The sequence below is a fragment of the Falco naumanni genome, chromosome 2 (genome assembly GCF_017639655.2).
Source record: "Falco naumanni isolate bFalNau1 chromosome 2, bFalNau1.pat, whole genome shotgun sequence".
Lineage (NCBI taxonomy): Eukaryota > Metazoa > Chordata > Aves > Falconiformes > Falconidae > Falco > Falco naumanni.
The window spans coordinates 73,176,918-73,196,873 of record NC_054055.1 but is presented as its reverse complement, the minus strand read 5'-3'; the positions used below and the strand labels follow the sequence as shown (position 1 = coordinate 73,196,873).

The following is a 19,956-nucleotide window of genomic DNA, read 5'->3' as shown; positions in this document are numbered from 1 at the left end:
GTTTTAATTTAATTTAAACTGACTTCTTTTTGTTTGGTAGCGACGTTGTGCAGAGCTCCTTTCCACTTTATTGCCAGAACATTAAAGAAGAAATGTGTTCAGTTGCTGTAGATACAAAAGACTCCTGTTGTATTGTCACGCCTTTGGATACCAGTTGTCGTATGTTCTGACTCATTCCCATAATTTACAGAAAAATTGTTGAAATTCACATGAGAAATTAAATACATTAATTGGAAAGGGCTTCAGCGGAACAAAACCACCAAATTATGTCTACAGAGAATGTTATGCAAATTATAGCAACATTTTTCTCTTAACTTGCAGAAAGGAGTGACTCCTAAAATTCAGGGAAGTGGACTGGGTCTAAGATTTCTCCCATATAATTTTGCTTGATTTTCATCCTGCTTTTTATTTAAGTGAAGATGGTACAATTTTCAGCTTACACTATATTTTACATAGGTGAACCAATAATTGATTTGGAACTGAATGGCACTTGTCTGGTGGCTTGCTTAGTGCTGGAGAAAGTGCTACACTGCCCTAGAGAGCTTCACTAAGCTGCTTAAATTTGCTATTGAATTACAGTATGTCACAAGTTCCGTATCAGTATTTACTTGGCTTAGAAACACTGAAGTTCTCCATGACTGCAGCCTACTAAGATTGTAACAGCTAACTGAAGGTTAAGGTTTCTTTTCTGCAACACTTTCAATAAGGAACTCACTGCAGCAATGATTCTTCCTGAACAGCTTTGAGACAGATCAGCAGGGTCAATATGTAGAACAGCTTACGCGAGAGTTAGCAGTGTTATAACCAATGACAGAAATCTTAAACTTAGAGATCTTTGACTAGATTATTTAATGCTATAAGCTAAAAAAGAACTGATGTTGCATAAGTCAAATAAATGTAGTCCATGTGGTTTTGTTCTCAACGTGCAGCCTAGGAAGCTGCCTAAGAACTGTAATAAGTTTTCCCCCCCAGCTTTTATCAGGGCCCTGGGACAGAGTATGTATGTGCATTTGAACTTGTGCTAAGGGGTTTCTTCAGAATGGTGAAAATGTTAAGCTTGAACAACTCCTCCCCAGCTCTGTGATAAAGATCCTGCCTCACAGTATGCAGCAGAACTTCTCAGGTCCAAAAGATTTATCAAAGGTCATGGAGAAGGAGCACACGGCTAAGAAGGGTGTGGGCATCCTGTTAGTCTGAAAGGGGTGTTAACATTGAAGCATCCATAAGGTTCTTATTTTTAAACTTTAAAATGTTATTCTGGAACTTTTTTCTCATCTGCTATTGGTGATAAATAGATTAAACTGTGTTATGCTACTCTTCCATATGATGCTAGAGTTGTACAAATCTGACTCTGTTTACAAACAATAGTTATATGTGCAGAAACAAAACCAAACTTGACTTGAAAAAATTACGTTTGTACCCATATATATAGAAAAAGATAATGTGTTCATAATTTGAAAATATTTGTTAATTTTGCAATAGTTAAAATTCATTATAGACCTACTCAGTGTTACCGAGGAGTTATTTTATAAAATGTTTGAAAAAAACAGGTGAATTTAATAAGCTGGTGTATAATTGCTTAGTGCTTAAGAAAATAGAAAATCCTGAGGAGACAGAAAGCTATTAGGCTATAAAAACTGCTGAATGACATAGATTTAAGAAAGCATAGGCTTAATGCCAAAAGCTATGTTAAGTTTAGCACATCTTATATTTCATATCTTCTGTCACTATATCCTCATTGTAAAAAGTAGACATTTGCTCTTTAATTTGTCACTGAATCTAACACTTATCTCCAGATTATCTATGGTCTGTGGTATTAATCAGTTTTAACTGAGGAGAGCTTGTAGGTATTGACCGCTAAGTAATGGCTCAAATGATACTGAATTATCAGCTGTATTTACAACTGTCACAACTGGAATATTCTTTTCCTTGTCTTTTTTTTCTCCCTGTATTTTTTATTTTAATTACTTCCGCTCTGCATTACACTCAATTTTATCCTACATGGTGTATTGTATGCATGTTGCATACCTGTTTCTTGTGCTTTTTTTTACTCCTAAAATGGGTTTTGTCCATCTTCCAAGTTTGCTCTATCATCTGTAGCTAACTACTGTTGAGTTGCTGATAAACTTTAAGCCTTTAGTATCATCCCATGCATACCTTTTTAGCTGCAATTACTCATCCTGTGCACTCTTGTCTGTGGCAACTTCTTTCTTCTCTTACTGTTTTCCGTTAAAGTTCCACTTACGTGGAGCTGTGACACTGCTTTCTGTGACTAAAGTGGTTTCTTTAGTTCCTGACCTGATAATGGTAAACAGAGCAACAAATTGTAGCACTTGAGAAGAGTGTCCACCCTAATGTAATAAGATAGAGTAAGATTAGAGCCATGGGTTTAGGCCATCCTCTTTGAAAATCCTCAGCCCTTTCTGGAGACCCTTCCTGGTCCTTGCAGTTGTGCCTGCAAGGGCTGATCTGCAGCCCTTTTCCCCAGGGGGTATCAGCTACAGCTGTCAGTGGAGTCTGGCATATTTGTCCTCATTTAGTGTTCCTCACCTCCTTCTCTTGCTTCATTCATCTGCTGTTTTCTTTGTACTGGCTTACAATAGTATTGGTTTAAGTTGTTTAGTACTTCTACATTGAGGTCAATAAGAGCACTGCATGCAACTGATCTGCTGGCCTCTGTGTGTGTAGTATGGAGATTTGATTGCACCATGAAGATGCAAATTGTTGCTTTAAAATGAGAATGAACATAACTGTATTTAAGGGATTTAGTACATGTTTGATTCATAATGATGTTGAAAAAAATTCCGGTACAGTGTATATGATTATGAGTTAAAATAAATCTGAAAATTCAGCATTGACTCAGACACAGAAAGTCTGGTCCAGATCTTAGTTATTCCTCCTCCACAGCATAACTCTTTGCTCCTGAAAATAAGAGAAATCTGCTTTTGTGATCCTTGCAGTCTTTATTTCTTTTAGAATAGTTGTAAAAAAATTCTGCCCTTGAAATTGCACTGGCATCTTTACAAACATATCATTAAGCATGGAAAATATTATCTGTCCTTGCAGCTGTCCATACACTTGATGAGAAAAAGACAAGAACCAGGAACAGTTTTACCTACTAGTGCAGCTTTTGCACTTTATTGCTTCCTTCCAGAAAAGTCGACCTTTCCTTGATATTTGCATTTTTTTCAAATTATTTTTGGTTCACAAGAGTCAATGAGGCTATGGCAATACAGTGTGTTTGTTTGCAGTGACCTTTACTGAGATAACCGTAAATTTTTTAGACTTGTGGATTGGTGCAATATGCACAGCTATATAGCTGCCAATGGATCTTTGCTCTAGATGCAGTGCCTAGCTATAGCAATCTCTAACCAGGGTTTCTTTCTTACAGTGTTCTATCTTGAATGCCAACCTATCTGATCTATGAAATTGCATTTGGAAAATGAATGAAGTTAGCTGTTGACATTGCAATACAACGGTGAATGTGATTCCTGCATTCTGACTTCATGGTATTACAGCTATGCAACAAAGTCTAGCCCATCCTGCCCTAATGCACATGTGCTCATTTGTGATTACAGAGCAGCTAGCCTTCTGCTTCCTTGTTCTATGCTACACTTGTGGTTTTTATTGTTGCAATTGCCTTCTGTCAGCATAAGTTTCTATTTCTCTTGTCTTGTGTGGAGTTATAGTTTCCACCAACTTTTTTCATATTCTTTTAATCCTCTTGTATTGTACCAACCATTCCCTGTTGCAGTACAAGTTGTCCTGGACTGTCACCATCACAATTCTCTCCCCAGTGAGTAGCCTTAAACTGTGGTGGTACAAATAGCTCAGAACAACAGAAAATTATTTCTATGAGGTTAAGTCTATGAAAAGAGACTGCTCAAAGCCCAGCAAGTTGCTTTGTAAGAGGGCAACTTTATAAAGATAATATAAAATGGTGCTTATTGATTGACAACAAGTATTACTTCTAAACATTAAGCATGATTTCAGAATGTACATTTTCAGGGATGCCTGATAAAATAAAATAAAACATTACAGAAACAAAAATACAAGACATTTTCATTCACATTTGGAACTACTAATGAAACATATTCTATGAGTAGAGAAAGCACTACTGGAAATACTGGCATACATCATTAGGCTAAATTTTGAGGAGCTGTGGAGTTGAGACTTCTTCTGATTAATCTGTTGGAATTAAGCCCAGTGATGGGCTTTACTTCCTTTATATTCAAGAACATGCTGTGTAAATAATTATTTGAAGGTAAGCACCAAATATGTTTTAGCTGGTAAACCTGCGATGAACATGGTGGTCTAAAAGGGTTTCTGCAGTTCGTAAGAAGTTACTGTGGCCATTTTGACAAATAGACAATTGTTAAGAACACAGAAAAAGAATATAATACTTTTTTTCAGTGGCAAATATCTAGAAAATTGGTGTCCATCCCATTGTTTTCAGATAGGAGTATTATATTTTCATCTGGCAGAAGCTGGTTTAGATGATTTGAAAATATCCTCTGCTTATTTCTCAACCTCTATAAATATGTGACCTGGAATATTGTGTAGCATGAATCTTTCTTGCTGCTATTACACCTCCTTCTTACCCCCTTTTGTCCTACCCACTACTGCTGCCACAGACAGGTTGCTCTCTGCCCTCTGAAGCAGCCCTGTACATACCCAAAGGCTTGCCAGGACCCCTTTAATTTTCTTATCTTTGAGCTAAATATCCTGGATTCTTTAATTTTTTCCTCAAAAGCCAACTTTTCAGACTGTTGATTGTGCTTACTTCTCTGCCTTGGATTTCCCGATGGGTACACATCTTACTTCAAGTGTATCTTCTTGGGGCTTCCCAGGGATGAAAAGAGCAGAGGTTGCTTCACAGGGTTTACCATTTATAGTCCTAGTTCTGTATTTCAGTGGGCCATTAGGTTCAGTTGTGATCTGCTGTATTTCTTGAGTCTTTTCTGCAGGACTGTTAGGCACCCAGTTGCTTCTCGCCCCAGATTTGTGCAGTTTCAACTCTTCCTACCTAAATGTAGCACCCTGTGCCTGTCTGTCTTAAAGCAGCATGCTGTTTTGCCCAGGCCAGCATTGACATCGTCCAGTGTTATCCTGGCTTTGTTTTTCAGTGCAAATGTCTCAAGTGCCATTTCAGTTTCCAAAAGAGTGAAATTTCTGTGTACTGTCAGTGTTCATAAATACATTATTTCAAATTCTGTGCATATAAAGTGAACATGCAGTGTTTACATGTTCACATTGTTGAGAGGAAACTTATTATATTTTTCAGCTGGTAGTAGGTCAGACAAAATTACTTTCCTAAGGAATACATTTTTTTTTTTTAATGAAAATTTGAAAGGTCTACAGATTACACAGCAATTTTTTCTTTCATTTCTTTCTCTTTCACCTACTTTCTTCCCACATAGACTTCTATTTGATTCTATTAGATTGGTTTTGATTTTCAAGTCCTTCTGCTTGATTATTTCAAAATAATTTGGGGTTTTTTTTGAGTAGGATTGCAATTGAATTCTGCTTATTGTGAGCTATTTGTTGTTCCGAAGGTGGTTTTCCTACTGAGTAAAGCATATTGACAAGCAAAGCACTCACACTATTTCTACTGTACTTTTCTTCTAGCCCTAAGCAGAAGACATTGGATTTTTTTCTATGAAGAATGCATTGTAAATTTGCAACATGCATTTTATAATAAAATTTCATTTTATTTTTCCTAAAATAAATAGAAATTGTCACTGTCTTCAACCGGTACCGTATTAGTGCAGAAATGGAATTTAGATTCAGTTTCTCTCCAAGTTATTTTTCCAGAACGTCTGTTGTGAAAGAGGGGCATTGTTTCACTGTTAGTCAGTAAAGGAAGTGGTCTGAGGAACTGTAAATGGGCTTTGCTTTCACTATAATAATGAGAAGTTATTTTTTGAAGTGATTTCTATTTCTTTTCCTCCTGGCTCTCTTTTGTGGCCCAGTAAGCTAGAAAATAAATAAAATAGCAGAGGAGCTGGTCTTTAATGTGTTTTAGTACTTTCAATTCTTCAAAAAGAAAGGAATGCTTCAGATAGAATTCAGGGAAAATGCAAAGCTACCCAAATATATAAACCACCATCATGAACATACTTAGAAAGGTCTTGGAAAAGCCTTAGAAAACCTGCCCACTTAGAAAGGCAGGCTGCCACTAACTTTGTAGTTAATGACAAGGAATTCAGCAGAGAGCAGTTACTCAAGCAGTTGTGGCATACACGACCTACTGTGGCCTTCAGGCTTCAGAAGAGGACTTTATTCTCATCCAGCTGTGGGGCGTTTGAAGTCAAGTCGTGATACTAAAGGGCATCGCGATTGGATATCTTGCATGAAGGTCCCCAAATTCCTCAAGTGACTTCCTCCTCCCTCTTCTCTTCTCTGTGCTCCCTCTGAGTGATGGGTAACTGTATCTCCAGTTTGCAGGCACAGCAAGGAAAGCCAATACACTCTGAGCAGACCATGTGTGTAGACTGAAATAAGCTCTTGTGCAGCCAGAACTGGCAGCTGACACATTTGAGCCTCCAGAGAGCTGTGCTTAATGGGGCACTGCAGGAGGACTCCTCCTTTGCCTCTCCATATGCCCAGGGAACAATATTGTAAGCCTGGGCACTGTCCCTCCATGCAAAGCTGGATGTGGGGAGCTAATGCATGCTGATAACACTCATAGTACTAAAGAATGCCTGGCTCTGTCCACCTCTTGTGCAATTCAATTATATTTCATTAGCTTTAGCAAATACTTGTTATCGCCATATAGCATGCTCAAGTTGATTTGTTTTCATTGGAGGCAGGAGGGTGGAAATAAAGCCAAGATATTATCACAGGTTGTTCTAGAACTATTGAGAAATCGCTATTCTTCACTTTGGTGTACTTACATACAAAACGTATGTGGCAAAGTGTAATGTTACTTACATTTGTACAAAACAGCAGTAAAATTCTGCTACTAGGCTCCTGATCTGCACACAATTACGTCCCCTTGCAATATTGCTCTAACAGGAATTGCTATCATCTTTATTTAAGGTAAAGTTGAGCCCACTGTTCTTTATTGGGATTTGGAGAACAGCCAAGATGACAGTCAGAAGAAAATTAGGCAGTGCATTTCCATAACCCTTTTCTTTGTGTTCTGACCAAATAACTATTTAATTTGCATGGACAGATTTGCTTTGTTTTTGGAAAGACAGTAAATCAACTGTGCCAGCAAAAAGGCTTGGTAGACAGGAACTGATAGTTCTCTCCTCACTTTCTTTTGCTCCTGTGGGAACTCAGGGAGCGCTCCTGTCCCTGTGGTTTTTAACTGTTTTTGCAAAGTCTATACACATACAGAGTCTGGTACACAAAAGAAAATTCATATGTTTTCAGTTTGTGCCAGAATCCAGCATTCATCCTAAGAGGTACAGAGTATTGCCACTCTTAGATCTGTCCTGGAGTCTCTTTCCAGTGGGTGGTAAAATGCCATTCTTCACAAGAAAATTTGGGTCTAACTATTCCCACCCTGCTCTCTTTTGTGGTGTTTTTTTTTTTTTTTTTTTGCTTTCCTTCTCCCTTGCAGTATGATGCTTATGCATGAGCTATTTTTGGCCATGCACTCTGATTAGATCACTGTGACAAAAGCAGGGAACAGACTTGCTTAGCTTGCAACATGGCAGTGTTTCTGTCTTTGGAAGTGAGCAGAGCTGGCTGTGAGATGTGGGTTTTGGATCCATTCAGGCACTGAGATCAGATTTTACTCAAAATTTGTATTGGGAACAATGTAGGAGCTGAAGCTACAACTTCTGGGACACAGAATTCCTTTGTTTTTCAGCTCTCTGCTTAACTTTTGCTTTGTTTCCACCTGTATGGTGGTTATTTCTGCTGACAAGCCACTAGGTTTCCTAGTCATTCCTACCTGCTCTCTTACAAGGATTTCCCTGCATCTCCCTGTAGATTAGGTTGGCACCAGGCTAAAGAAAAGTTTTTTGCGAACTGCTTATCAAGGAAAGAGCAAAACTAGGGTCATCAGCAATTGTGGAAGCTTTTCAGAAGGATCATGGGGGGAGAGCTGAGGAACGAAGAAGTTGTTTGTAGTGCTGGAAAAAGTGGTTTCAGCAAAGCAGAAAGGACAGAAGTCAGGTTAGGAACATCAAGAGTAGAGCTGAGCTGGGGAGAAGATGGCACCTGGAGATGCTTGAAAGAACAGAAATAGGTCATCAGCTGAAGAGTTGACGTTACAGAGAGCATTTTGGTTTTGGAGCCAAACAGTGCAAGACATATGATTTCACTGCTGCGCAAATTCCGCAGCAGTAAATAAATGCACTCAAAGCATGAAAGCTGGAGCTAGTGTCAAGCTGGCTGGTTTAGCTCCCCTTACAAAGCACACCAGCCGGAGTAACTCACTGAGCTGCAAGATTTTCAGCAGATGTTCCTTACTGATCACTGTTAACATGAAATATTCTCATTTAAAGAGTGCAGTATGTCACTGAAAGCTCCTAAAATATACTTGACAGAACAAAATGTGTTGTTCAATTAGGGGTTACTTATGTGACACTCTACAGGATTTTTCAGAGAAAATAGTTAATGTTTACAGATTAGTGAACAGTAAGAACCATTGGTGTCTTTATTTCTTTTATATTTAAGTAGGATTTAAATGGAATATATGTTAATTTTAAACTGTTGGATATTTCTGAATCTCTGTCTTCTTTTAACTTAATGGAAAAACACATGCATAAGCTGGAAGTTGAATGACCTAAAATTTTATGAATCAATCTTGTGTCTCTGAATTTTCTTACAACTGTTGAAGGTTTTTGGAAAGGGCTCATTTTACTCATCTATCTACTTTGTAGCAGGGGCCTATTCTTTCTGAGTCACAGTTGGTATTTGATTATAGGTTTGTGGCTTAGAAGTTGTTTGCCATCGAAGATTGTTATTTGTCTTTCTTCCTTGCTTTTTCTGCAAATCCGTGAATCCATCACATTCTGGCAGTGTATATATGAAATAAGATGAGGTGTATGAAATAGCGACAACATAGAAAAAACTTGAAAAAGTGGAAGGCTTTATTTCCGTGCTATTAAAAAAACCCACTTCAATTATGTACCTTAGTTTTTCGTACTGAAAAAAAAATCATCTATTACCTAGGAAAAAAATAGAGAAGGTAGGAAGAGGAGCATCATTCTGAGCCAAACCCCACCCAAACCTGTTTTGTTTCATATCTGAAATCCCATTCTGCTGTTTAAGATAAATATGCCAGAGGAATCAAACAGCTCCAGCAAGCATTTTAACTGGGAAAGCGAGCCTTGCTCAGACAGGAGATTCACTAATTACATTCTCTGGCTGATTGTGCATTTGACTTGCAATCAGTTTCCTAAGTATGTGCCTTAAACCACACCAGGATATATAGAGGGATCCTGTCCAGAAAGAGCTTGTTTTGCTGTTTAAAGTCAGTCCCTCTTCTGCTTTTAAGAGATTTTCCTTTCCTCTGTTCATCTCCTAGAGCAGGTAGCCAAGGCCCTGGGGCTGCAGCCAGACTTTTGGGAGCTGCAGGACCCTCCAGCCTACCTCCTAAACACCTAAAGGCTTCTCTGTGATTCAAACCATTGATTACTGGGAGTAACCCAAATGTGCCTTATTTGCCTTTTTTGTTTAATTTTAATTTGAAGGCAGAGACCATTAATTCTGTGGTATCTGTGAACTTTCCCTGTTACAGTCAGAGAAAAAGTGTGGCAAAAATCTTTGGAAATGGCAGTGCTGGAACTTTTACGATGGTGGCGCATCACAAGTCTGTGAATTGTAAAGTGCTGTTCTCTCTTTCTCGTGCAGGCTGGATTGCCATGTTGGGAGCCATTTGGCTGCTAGTGTTAGCAGACATCCATGATTTTGAGATGATACTGAACAGAGTTGAGTGGGCAACCCTCCTTTTTTTTGCAGCGCTCTTTGTTCTCATGGAGGTAAGATTCTCTGATTTCTAAAGCCTGAAGAGTTACAACAGACTTCAAAGACAAATTATGTTCCTGGGAAGAGGCGTCCTGCAGATTCAGTCTTGCTGGAATATTGTAGATCAAGTGTAGTTGTGGTAGTACAGAAAGAAATTGCAGAATGGTGGAAGCTGGCTGGACCTCTTTGATATTTAGTTTTTCAATGTAAGATTGGTCTCTTGCTCCTTGTGCTGCATTTGCTGAATATGTCTGATACAACCATTTTCGTATGAGTGGAATTTTAGTTTCCAGGTTTGGTAGTGGTCTATGTGTGCAGATAGTTGATATGTAATTATGTGTTTGTTTTGCAGTTATTTAGAAAAATGATAGGAGAAATAAAAGAACAAGAATAAACCAGAGTTGAAAAATGTTCCTAATGCTGTCTGCTACATGCTGGCTACCAAATGGCCTAAGAGGTTACATAGGAGTATGGTTTGAAAGGATAATATCACTGAATTTCAGTTTTCATTTGTCATTTGAAAAGTTTCAGTACCTGAAATGTCTGGATATCCTGCTGTATAGTTTCTTTGTGTTTGTCTGCTTGACTATTAGGAACAGTCCAGCTGTGTTTGTGTCCCATGGCATTTACTGTTTGATGTTTTTGTATAGCCGGAGAGGATTTATTTTTAACCCTAACGTTTGATGATTCCTTGTATGAATACTCACATTTACTTGTCAATTAGTTTTCTAGAATGATAAATATTTTTCAGCTGTTAATTGTCGGGTTTAAATGATGTAAAAATATTGTAGAAATATGACTGACAAGCCCCAAGTGACCGCTGGCACTGCCATGGCTAGTGAATTGTCTGAGTGAGCAGCCTGGGGAAAGCCTGTAATAACAAATTTGCTAACACAGCCTCCTTTTTCCCCCTCCCTCTCAGTAATTGCAAAGAGCCCAAGAATTTGTAAATTGGGATCTATTAAAATAAAAATCACCAACAGTAAAAGGGACAAAATCTGAAGCAAATACAAACAGCAAATAATTCAACTAACTAATTAATGCCAAACTGGAAGTCAAAATCTGGTAACCTCTGAGAAGATAAATGGTAGGAGGCTTGTTTGTGAACTACTAGATCTAAAATTCATCAGGAAATGTTGATTTATTGTACACCCATTAGTACAGGCAATTTTTAGCTCTCTATGTTACGAGGTTCTATATGTCCTTGCATTTTCTAGCTCTTACAGGGAACCCTTTTGAACCCATGTTTATTTTGTCTGCTGCTGCTGTAATAGTTTATTAGTTGCATTCCCTGATGTGTTTATTGTTTTAGCTTGGATTGAATGGTTTTGATTTGAGTGCTGCGTGACTGCACAATAACATAGTAAAACACACAGGAAGTTATTTGCCATTTACTGCCAGACTTTGGATACGAGTTGTAATTCACTGAACGTCATTTTTATGGTTTCTTGGGTCACCAGTGAATAGTTTGCTAATGAAAGAATATATTTCCTGGCTCTCTAGAATAACAGCAGTTTAAGGTCATCAAAAAACCTTGTAAAGATAATCACAAAAAAAGTGAGAGACATTAAATTCTTCCCCATAAATGAATAAAAGAGATGTTCTAAATATCATCACAGCTAATTTTGATCTGAATCTATTACCCTTTGGATTAACAGGAGATGACAGTCCTTGCCAAGGCTTTTTTCTTTCCTTTAGGTTAACAATGTCAAGAAGAAACAAGTCAAAACAAAGATATGCATTGAAGTAAAAGAAATCTTTCCATGTTCTAGGCATTCAGCAGTTGTCAGCTCATATTCTTCACCCTTGGTGATCCTTCATCTTGGATGGTTCCCAGTCTGAAGCTATTTACTACTGCTAAAAATGTTTCATTTCCTATTACAAGGCACATTTAAAAGCCTGTGTGGGATTTCACTACAAGTGATTTTGGAAAATGTGATTTGAATTCCAGAGCCAAGGGGGAACTCCTGGAGGTTCTGCCTTTGGATGCTCATTAGTCCAGTCTGGTAGATCTTTTGCAGTGAAAAAATTGGAAATCTTTTGGACCTCTCTTGTTTTCTGTTGTGTTCTTTGAGTAATTTGTCTTTACGGTTTTTTAGTCCTAATTCACAAGTGGCTGTTACAGGCTACAAAATCTTTCTGCTTCTTCTGTCTCTGTGACATAAGTTTCTGTCTCTCAGGGATACAGTATTTTGTTCACTCTTACAGTCAAAATTGAAATTTTACCTTAATCCCTTTAGGCAGAGTTTATTTGCAACAGCCATAATGACATAGTGTCCATAAGAGGGTTTCATGCACATTTTTGTGCATAAATTCAACTTTGATCTAAAACTGCACGTAATTTTTTCTGCAGTAAAACTCTATTTTGAGCTGTCAGACAGGAGCTAGTATGCTTGAAGAGACCAATTAGTACAGTTATACTTATTCCTCTTAGAAGACACAGGAAGATCCAGGAAACTCTCTGCAGTTTACACCCAGGGGAGGCTGGTGACAGGGTGTTAACTGATGACTTTCACTTAGGTGCTTGCAGGCAGTTGGCCTGGATATTGTAGAGACATCCTAAAGTTGGTTATGTGATTAGTACTGTCATCCTCTCTAAGGTGATGGGCTACGTAGAGACTGCCTGTCTTGCAGGAGCAAGGGAGCAATGTGCATGTCCTTCACTCTCTTCCCTCCTTCCCAGACATCTCTTTTGTAGTTCCATGTCTGGATTTCAGAACAAATTTTTAGTGTTACTGAAAAGTAATATGTTCTGTTAATAGATAATTAAGTAATAAGGCATCGATGTTAACTGAGTGTAACTCTGGGCTCTAACTGCTGACAACTATGTGTTAAAAAAGTTTATTTTTGAGGTGTGAACACAAAGCAGTTGCAGAAAAAGATGTACCTTTCATTAAGAATATTGTGTTTACACACATTTAAAAAGTCACTGTCATAACCTTTGAGTTGCTAAAGCAACACAGATAGCTTAGAACAAAAATGGTAACTTAAAATTACCAACAAGAATTAATTTCTTAGGAAACTTTCTCCTAGGAAGTTAAACTAATGAAAAAATGTTGGGTTTTTTTTTTGTTTTGTTGTTGTTATTCTTTTAATGGAGGGAGTATCTGTATTTAAAAGTCTCATTACTTGCTTCCTGCTTGCCTTGTCATTAAATATAGATATACCTTTTCTTGTGCAATACATTGTTAAAAGGAAATATAGTTTCTGGGCCAAATTTAATATGTGGTGATACCCAAACCACTAACGTTCAGCTGCTGCCTGAATGAGCTGCAGGTACAGGAATAGCTGGTCTGAATGACAGCCTCTTTGTCACTCTGACATTACCGTGTGTTGCAACACACCATTGGTGCCTATTAGGATCTTTGTCCATCTCTGTCATGGAATTTGGCAGTGTGTGAGTTCAATGGTTTTTTTCTCATTGATGTCTTGGAAAGGCTCTGCCTGACTGCCAGGTGTGTGGGTTATACTTCTGCAGCTCTGTGTGGGAATGGAGTCAGTAAGTGAGGCATCACAGCTGAATGATTCTTTGTCATGGCAGAAAAAAAAAAAGAAAGAATGCCAACCAGCTTGGTCCAGGCTGAGCCAAAAATGATGTGATTTTCTGCCCCCCAAAATTGAAGTCACAAAACAGATATATCTTATTCAACCTGAAAACAGTACTTTGTTCTGGACGCTTGTAAGAGAAGAAAGCAAAACCAAAGTGAATTAAAGGCTAGCCCTCAGGAGTTAAAATCATGCCTTTACCTTGTGGTTTGAGGAAATCATTCTTCTGGGGTGTGAAGCTCAGCTTGTGTTCTGTCTGCCCAAGGAGAGATCAGAGCCATCACCACTAGGCTGGAGTTTTCCTATGTCTTTTCATCCATGGTAGTAACCACAGTTGTATGGGATGCTATCTAAGTATCCTGTACAAATGGAATGGCTCTCACAGGGAGGACAGAGCACTGGTCCAGGCTGTTCCTGGGTCCAGTGCTTACCGGGCTTGCCTCCTCAGTTCAGGTGCCTGACTTGGGCATTGGAGAGCTAGTTTTCCTGCCTTTCAGGTGCTGCTGCCTCTATGCCAGCTTCCATTCACCCAAGATGTTTGGTCTGATTTTAGCAGATGGGTACTGTTAGTTTTTTATGGGTCTGAGAAAGCTGTTTAACAGAAACACATATTCTGTTTTCCTATTTCTTCATCTGAGACTGAGCACAAGACTGTTTCCATCCAACTTTTTAAACACATGATATACTTTATCTATATTGTGTTTTGGGGGAAGTTGGTTTAATAGACAACAGTTGTGTTCAGGTATTCAGAAAACACGTATCCACTGAAGAATGCCATTTTAAACCTCAGCCTACCAGTCACTCCTGTACAACCAACCCACTTCTGCAAATACAGCTACCAATTTCTGCCATGTCTTTTTCTTTTAGGCTTTGGCTCATCTGCACTTAATAGACTATATAGGAGAGCAGACAGCTTTGTTAATAAAGGTATGCTTAAAATATTTACAGGTAAGGAAAATAGTTTTACTCCAGTAGAATAATGAATATAAGACTTTCATTTTGATTTAGTATTAATGACTGCATGCCTGCATCAGCAATATCAAGAAAGTGTGTCATACTTTGTCATGGGTTATCTTTAATATGTAGGTATCTGTCCACACCCAGAATAAACATAGCCACAAATGCAAAAGGGAAGCCTTTTCTGTAGTCTAAAAAACCCCAAAAATACAAAGATGTAAAAAGCATAAACAGTGAAATGTGAAAATTCATAGTTGCACGATATATTTCTTGCATGAAATCTGAATATTAGAAATATCAGTCTTTATATTTCTATTTGTTCAAACTTTCTTGGAAAAAGAACAATAATTGTGTTATTAAATGTTAGGCTGTTTTCTTTAAGATGTTTTCCTATCTCAGAGCCTAAAGGAATAATAAATACTGATAAATTAAATCTGTGAAGATTGTGCAATTATGCCACGGGGGAGGACAGAACAACACTGATCTCATCAAAATTTTAATTTGATCTCTCTCAATTCCAGGTGGTTCCTGAGGACCAGCGCTTGGCAGTGGCCATCGTTTTAGTGCTCTGGGTGTCTGCTTTGGCCTCCTCTGTGATTGACAATATCCCCTTCACGGCTACAATGGTAGGGTCTGTGCAGCACTTGCACGTCCTCCTCCTGGTGCTGGCAAGGCAGCTGAGCTTGCTGATTGCGATTTGGGTTTTTTTTGATCTCTGCTTTGTTGTAGTTTAGTTTATCCCCTGAGATGAAATCAGTATTGCAAGCTTATTCATGATGTTTAGGCATCTAGCTGGCCATTGGTGCTAGCAGCCACAGTTAGCTGTGGAACTAGAGACACTGGTTTGGCTGCATTTTTACACTTTCTGTCTTACATCCACATCCATAGCTGAAGAGTAAAATTCTCTTTTTGAAGGAAACTGTCACTATCCATCTGCTGCTATCAATGTTTTCCCTCTACATGCTGTGTAGTTACACTAATGCTTTGTTAACACCTGAACCATTTATTGCTGCCTTACTTATGTAATTAGTTTAAAAACCAGCAAATAATGTTAAGCGTAACAAATGTTTATCAGCAGCTGAGTTTGAATATTAGAAAAGCAGCAAATTATAACAAATCAATGCATGCTCAGATAGGTTTATTCAATCAAGTTCTCTGTTTAAAGTGCAATAATCCCTTCATTATTCTGTAGGAATGATTCATTGTTACAGCTTGTTCTTAGCTAAATATAATTTTTCTGTGCCTTTTTTCTTCCATTGTTATTGGATGGTCATGTCCACCCTTAGCCTGTGTCAAGGTTTAAGACACTTCTTACAGGACATGTGACAGATTGGACAGATTTGTGACTGCTCTATCATATGTTAATTGGTTTGATTGACATGGTGTTCATTGTGGAATTATATTGATGTAAGAACAACAGAGTGCAATAAACATGGAAGGAGAGATTGGTTCAGGATGAGTCACCTCCCAGCAAACACTTGAGGACCATTTGCCTCATATCCAGCTAGTCTATGAAAACTAGCTTGATGTAATACTGAAAAGGACTTGCATGCACATCAACCAAAGGGGCTTTTACAGGTTTTGAAACAAACCTTCTTTTACAAAAGTATGTTTTGGGAAATGGGACTGAAATGCAGGAATCCTTTGGGATGCCTGAAGACCAGTTCTTTTGTATCTTTGAGGAAGAGAAATACAGATGGACAGGAAAGGATCCTTGCCAACGTTTTAGACATGTAAAATACATATCTTTTTCATTCTGCTCTGGGCTGAACCTAAGAGACTGCTGCAATTTTTTTTTTTTTTTTCTTTTAAAATAGGCAGAGTGTGGAGGCAGGAAGAAAGAAAAATGCAGGTGTATTCTCACCTCTGCAAAAGCAGTCATTAGCTGAGGTGTTAAGATATTAATTGTTATGTGGCAGACTAAAGTCAAGACCTTGCATCATCTAGCTCAGTGAATGAACTTGCACTTTGATCTTTGTCATTCTACATTAGAAACCTACAGAAAATTCCTAAGGAACTAAGTCCCAGGTTCTTATGTAAGGTTGTATAAACTTTCATTCAAAATTATTTTTCTTTGGAGCTTGGTTCCTACTGTTCAAACAAGCAATATTTGGTTTTGGAAGGCTATTTATCACTATATATGTCAAAGCTATAAACTTCCAATGAGGAATATTGCATATATTGAACACAGATCTTTTGTAGAATGATTTTTCACTTACTGGGGACTGAGTATGTGTGTGAGTGCAACGTGTATAGATCTCCTTTTATTTATTGACTTGGTATTTACAGAATCAAATTGTAATTATTAATAACAGATAACCATCCATACAGCAAATTCATTTATTCAGCCACATAGTTCACTCACACATTCATACAGTTACCCAGTGGGAGCAAAAGCTTGGAGGTCAACCACAGCTGTGTACTCAGAAGCAGAGGATCATACTGACATGCTTCCATATATGAGTTTGGTTTCATATGCCCTAATGATACAGGAGTATGGGGCATCTGTTATGATGTAGCCATGAATGATACTGTCCTTTTCTGGCAAAAGGTTCCAGCTTCACAGCTGAGCCTGTGCTCATAGTAATGGAAGACAGATATATTGAGTCCCTTCAGGGCTCCATAAATCTCCTTCAGTGGTGAACAAATGTCTGCATGACAATGGGGCAGTCTCTCTTGTGTTTTTTGTAGTCATAGCCTTGATGGACCATGTACTGGGTAGGGATGTGGGTCCCATCAAGTTCTTCCCATTTTCTGAATCCAGTGATACAAAAAATCTGGATGGTTTCATAGATCTGACTGAGAAAAGAGTGTTTGGAGGATGGTGTCAGACCTCTGCCAATAGAGGATTTGCTCACCCCAAGGCAGTTAGCCACTAACCAGTAGGAGTTAGGGGAAACCAGTCTCACAGCACTTTGACTTGTACATGGATAGGGATTCCTGAAATACTATGCAGAGATGATGAAAAGCTTGGTGGCAGCTCACAGTCAAGGACATCAATAGTGTCTCTTCTGCATTTAAAAGGTGAGTATACCATGATTTTTGTCCCATATTCCAGAGATGAGACAGTACCATTAGCCCAAGCATTTCTGGTTGTGAGCCCCCAGATGACTGTGGGCAAAACTACTGTGATGGCAAGGGTATCTAGAAAATCATACTGCTCTGTTCCTTCAGGGGTGGGCAGGCTCAAGAAGACAGTCATCAGTTCATTCATGGGATGTCCCCAGCACTGCCTCTGTGTTGCTAGAAAAGGTCTTTCATTCATCCCCTACATCACTATGCAGTGTGTGCTGGCCAGACTTGGCGCGGAGGGGTGGGGTGGGCTACACACACTCAGTGTAGTAACTCAGAAATGGCATGAGAGTGGGCAGAAGTAAGGGTCTCCAGTATGAGGTGACTGCCCCCCCTGGGCTGGAGCCAGCATAGATAAAAAAAGACTCATCTCCAATGCTTTCAAGGTCCTATCACACCATGTTACTTGCATATGTAGAAGTAGCCAATACAATTGATATGTATTTTGACCCAGGACCTGCCTAAGAAATGGAAGGAACAGGGAATTCCACTACAGCATGAGGTTTGGCTTATAAGGCACACAGCTGGAGCAAAGAAAAAGAGGAAAACTTGCAGATAGCTCTGTAACCATGATATTGTGTTTCCTTAAAAAAATCAAGTTGAAGGATGGTTGTCCAAGTTTTCATTTCAGCTTCTTTGTACTAGTGGGACAATCAGATTCATAATGATTTGCTTTGTCTATAGAAAAAAATAAAAATGAAAAAGAATGCCTTTTTAATGGATTTTGCAACTAAAAATTTCACTTTATCTGTGTTTGGATAAAGTTGGCTTGTCCATTTTAAGTTTCAGATTGGATAGCATTAAAATTTAAAACTGACCGATCCTTACCTTAACAGGATGTGAAAAGTGGAAGCTGTAGACCAATAGTTTTAAAAGGTAATTAAAATATGAATACATCTGAGCCAGCATTATTAATAATTCTAGGAATATAAACTGTTTTATGAATTGAAGTAATGAAAACAGATAAGGAAAATTATTTCCTAGGAGAACATTATTTCCTAGGAGAAAAATCTAAGCATTTTCAGTTATTTCTAAGTATCTATGTAGACAAATTAGGATTCTTGTTTATCCTAAAACATAAACACATTATCTGCAGTATTAAGAACAAAACCTAAATATTTTCAGTTAGTTTAAGGTGAAAGTATTTTAAGGTGCAAAATATTCATGTGTTTAAATATTTTGAAAAAAAAAATTGATGTTTTCCAGCAGCCTTCAGCATCAGCATCATGGAGAAGAGTTCTCTCTTACTAAAAAATTCTGAAATCACAAAAATCAGATTAGTTTATTACTTGAAGCACCTTACTCTGAAAATACCTTTCCAGTGCAACACAGTTGTTGGTCAAATTCTTCATTGCTCTAGACAAGAGTAAATCTGGTATAACCCTACCATCAAAAATGTCAGTACTGTATGGAATTCATGTACAGAAGTTGCTAAACTGAAATCTCTTCAAAAAGCTCAGAACACAGCAAGTATTTTATGGTACAGAGGATACTGTAGAAAGGTAATTGAATATATGAAACAGCGGAATGAGTTTCTGAGGGCATTTAACTCATCATAGGTAGATTACTTTTATTGTTTCTGTCTTGGTGAAATTCTGTTTGTTAAACTAAAATAAAGCATTGGAGCTGCACAAAGACAAAACAGCCTGCAGAGTATCTTCCAATTGCTTGTTTCATATAATTTGTCCTGAATGCAGAGATAATGAACTGCCCCAAAACAAGATGAGGGAATTGGAACCTGCTTGATAAAATGTAATCCCAGGACTTTCCCCTTCTCATTAAGCATTGAAGAGTGAAGATCCAGCTCCCTAATTTAATAGGTGTTCATATGAGAGAGTGTATCGCACTTCATTGCATAAGCATGCCTGGCAATTGTGATAGCTGTCTGCAAGTGATAGGAAAATGAATAATTTCTTGTTAATATTTAAAAAATGTACCATAGCAAAATATTTAAGCATTATAGAGTATTTCACTTAGAAGCAGCCTACAACAATCACTTAGTCCAACTGCCTGACCACTTCAGGGCTGACCAAAAGTTAAACACATCATTGAGGGCATTGTCCAAATGCCTCTTAAACACTGACAGGCTTGGGGCATCGACCACCTCTCCAGGAAGCCTGTTCCTGTGTTTGACCGCCCTCTTGGTAAAGATATTCTTCCTAACATCCACTTGGAACGTCCCCTGGCACAGCTTTGAGCCATTCCCAGGCGTTCTGTGTCTGGATCCCAGGGAGAAGAGCTCAGCACCTTTCTCCACGTCCCCTCCTCAGGAAGCTGTAGAGAGCAAAAAGCCTCAGCCACCTTCTCTCCAGACTAGACCAGCCCAGAGTCCCTAGCCACTCCTCACAGGACATGCCTTCCAGCCCTTTCACCAGCTTTCTTTCCCTCCTCTGGACACATTCAAGGACCTTCACATCCTTCTTAACTCGTGGGGCCCAGAACCGCCCACAGCGC

At 38.5% G+C, this 19,956-nt stretch overlaps 1 protein-coding gene across 2 annotated transcripts in view; it reads left to right on the top strand.

Annotated features, from left to right (window-relative positions):
• Window positions 1–19,956, top strand: part of OCA2 (OCA2 melanosomal transmembrane protein) — a 177,555-nt gene that overhangs the window by 94,018 nt on the left and 63,581 nt on the right. Inside the window, exons 18-20 of one of the 2 annotated variants that reach the window (XM_040585076.1) lie at window positions 9,814–9,941; window positions 14,341–14,400; window positions 14,952–15,056. In XM_040585076.1, the coding sequence (XP_040441010.1) occupies window positions 9,814–9,941; window positions 14,341–14,400; window positions 14,952–15,056 (293 nt within the window). Of the gene's footprint in view, window positions 1–9,813; window positions 9,942–14,340; window positions 14,401–14,951; window positions 15,057–19,956 lie in introns of those variants that run through there. The other variant, XR_005826557.1, reaches the window with a different exon arrangement.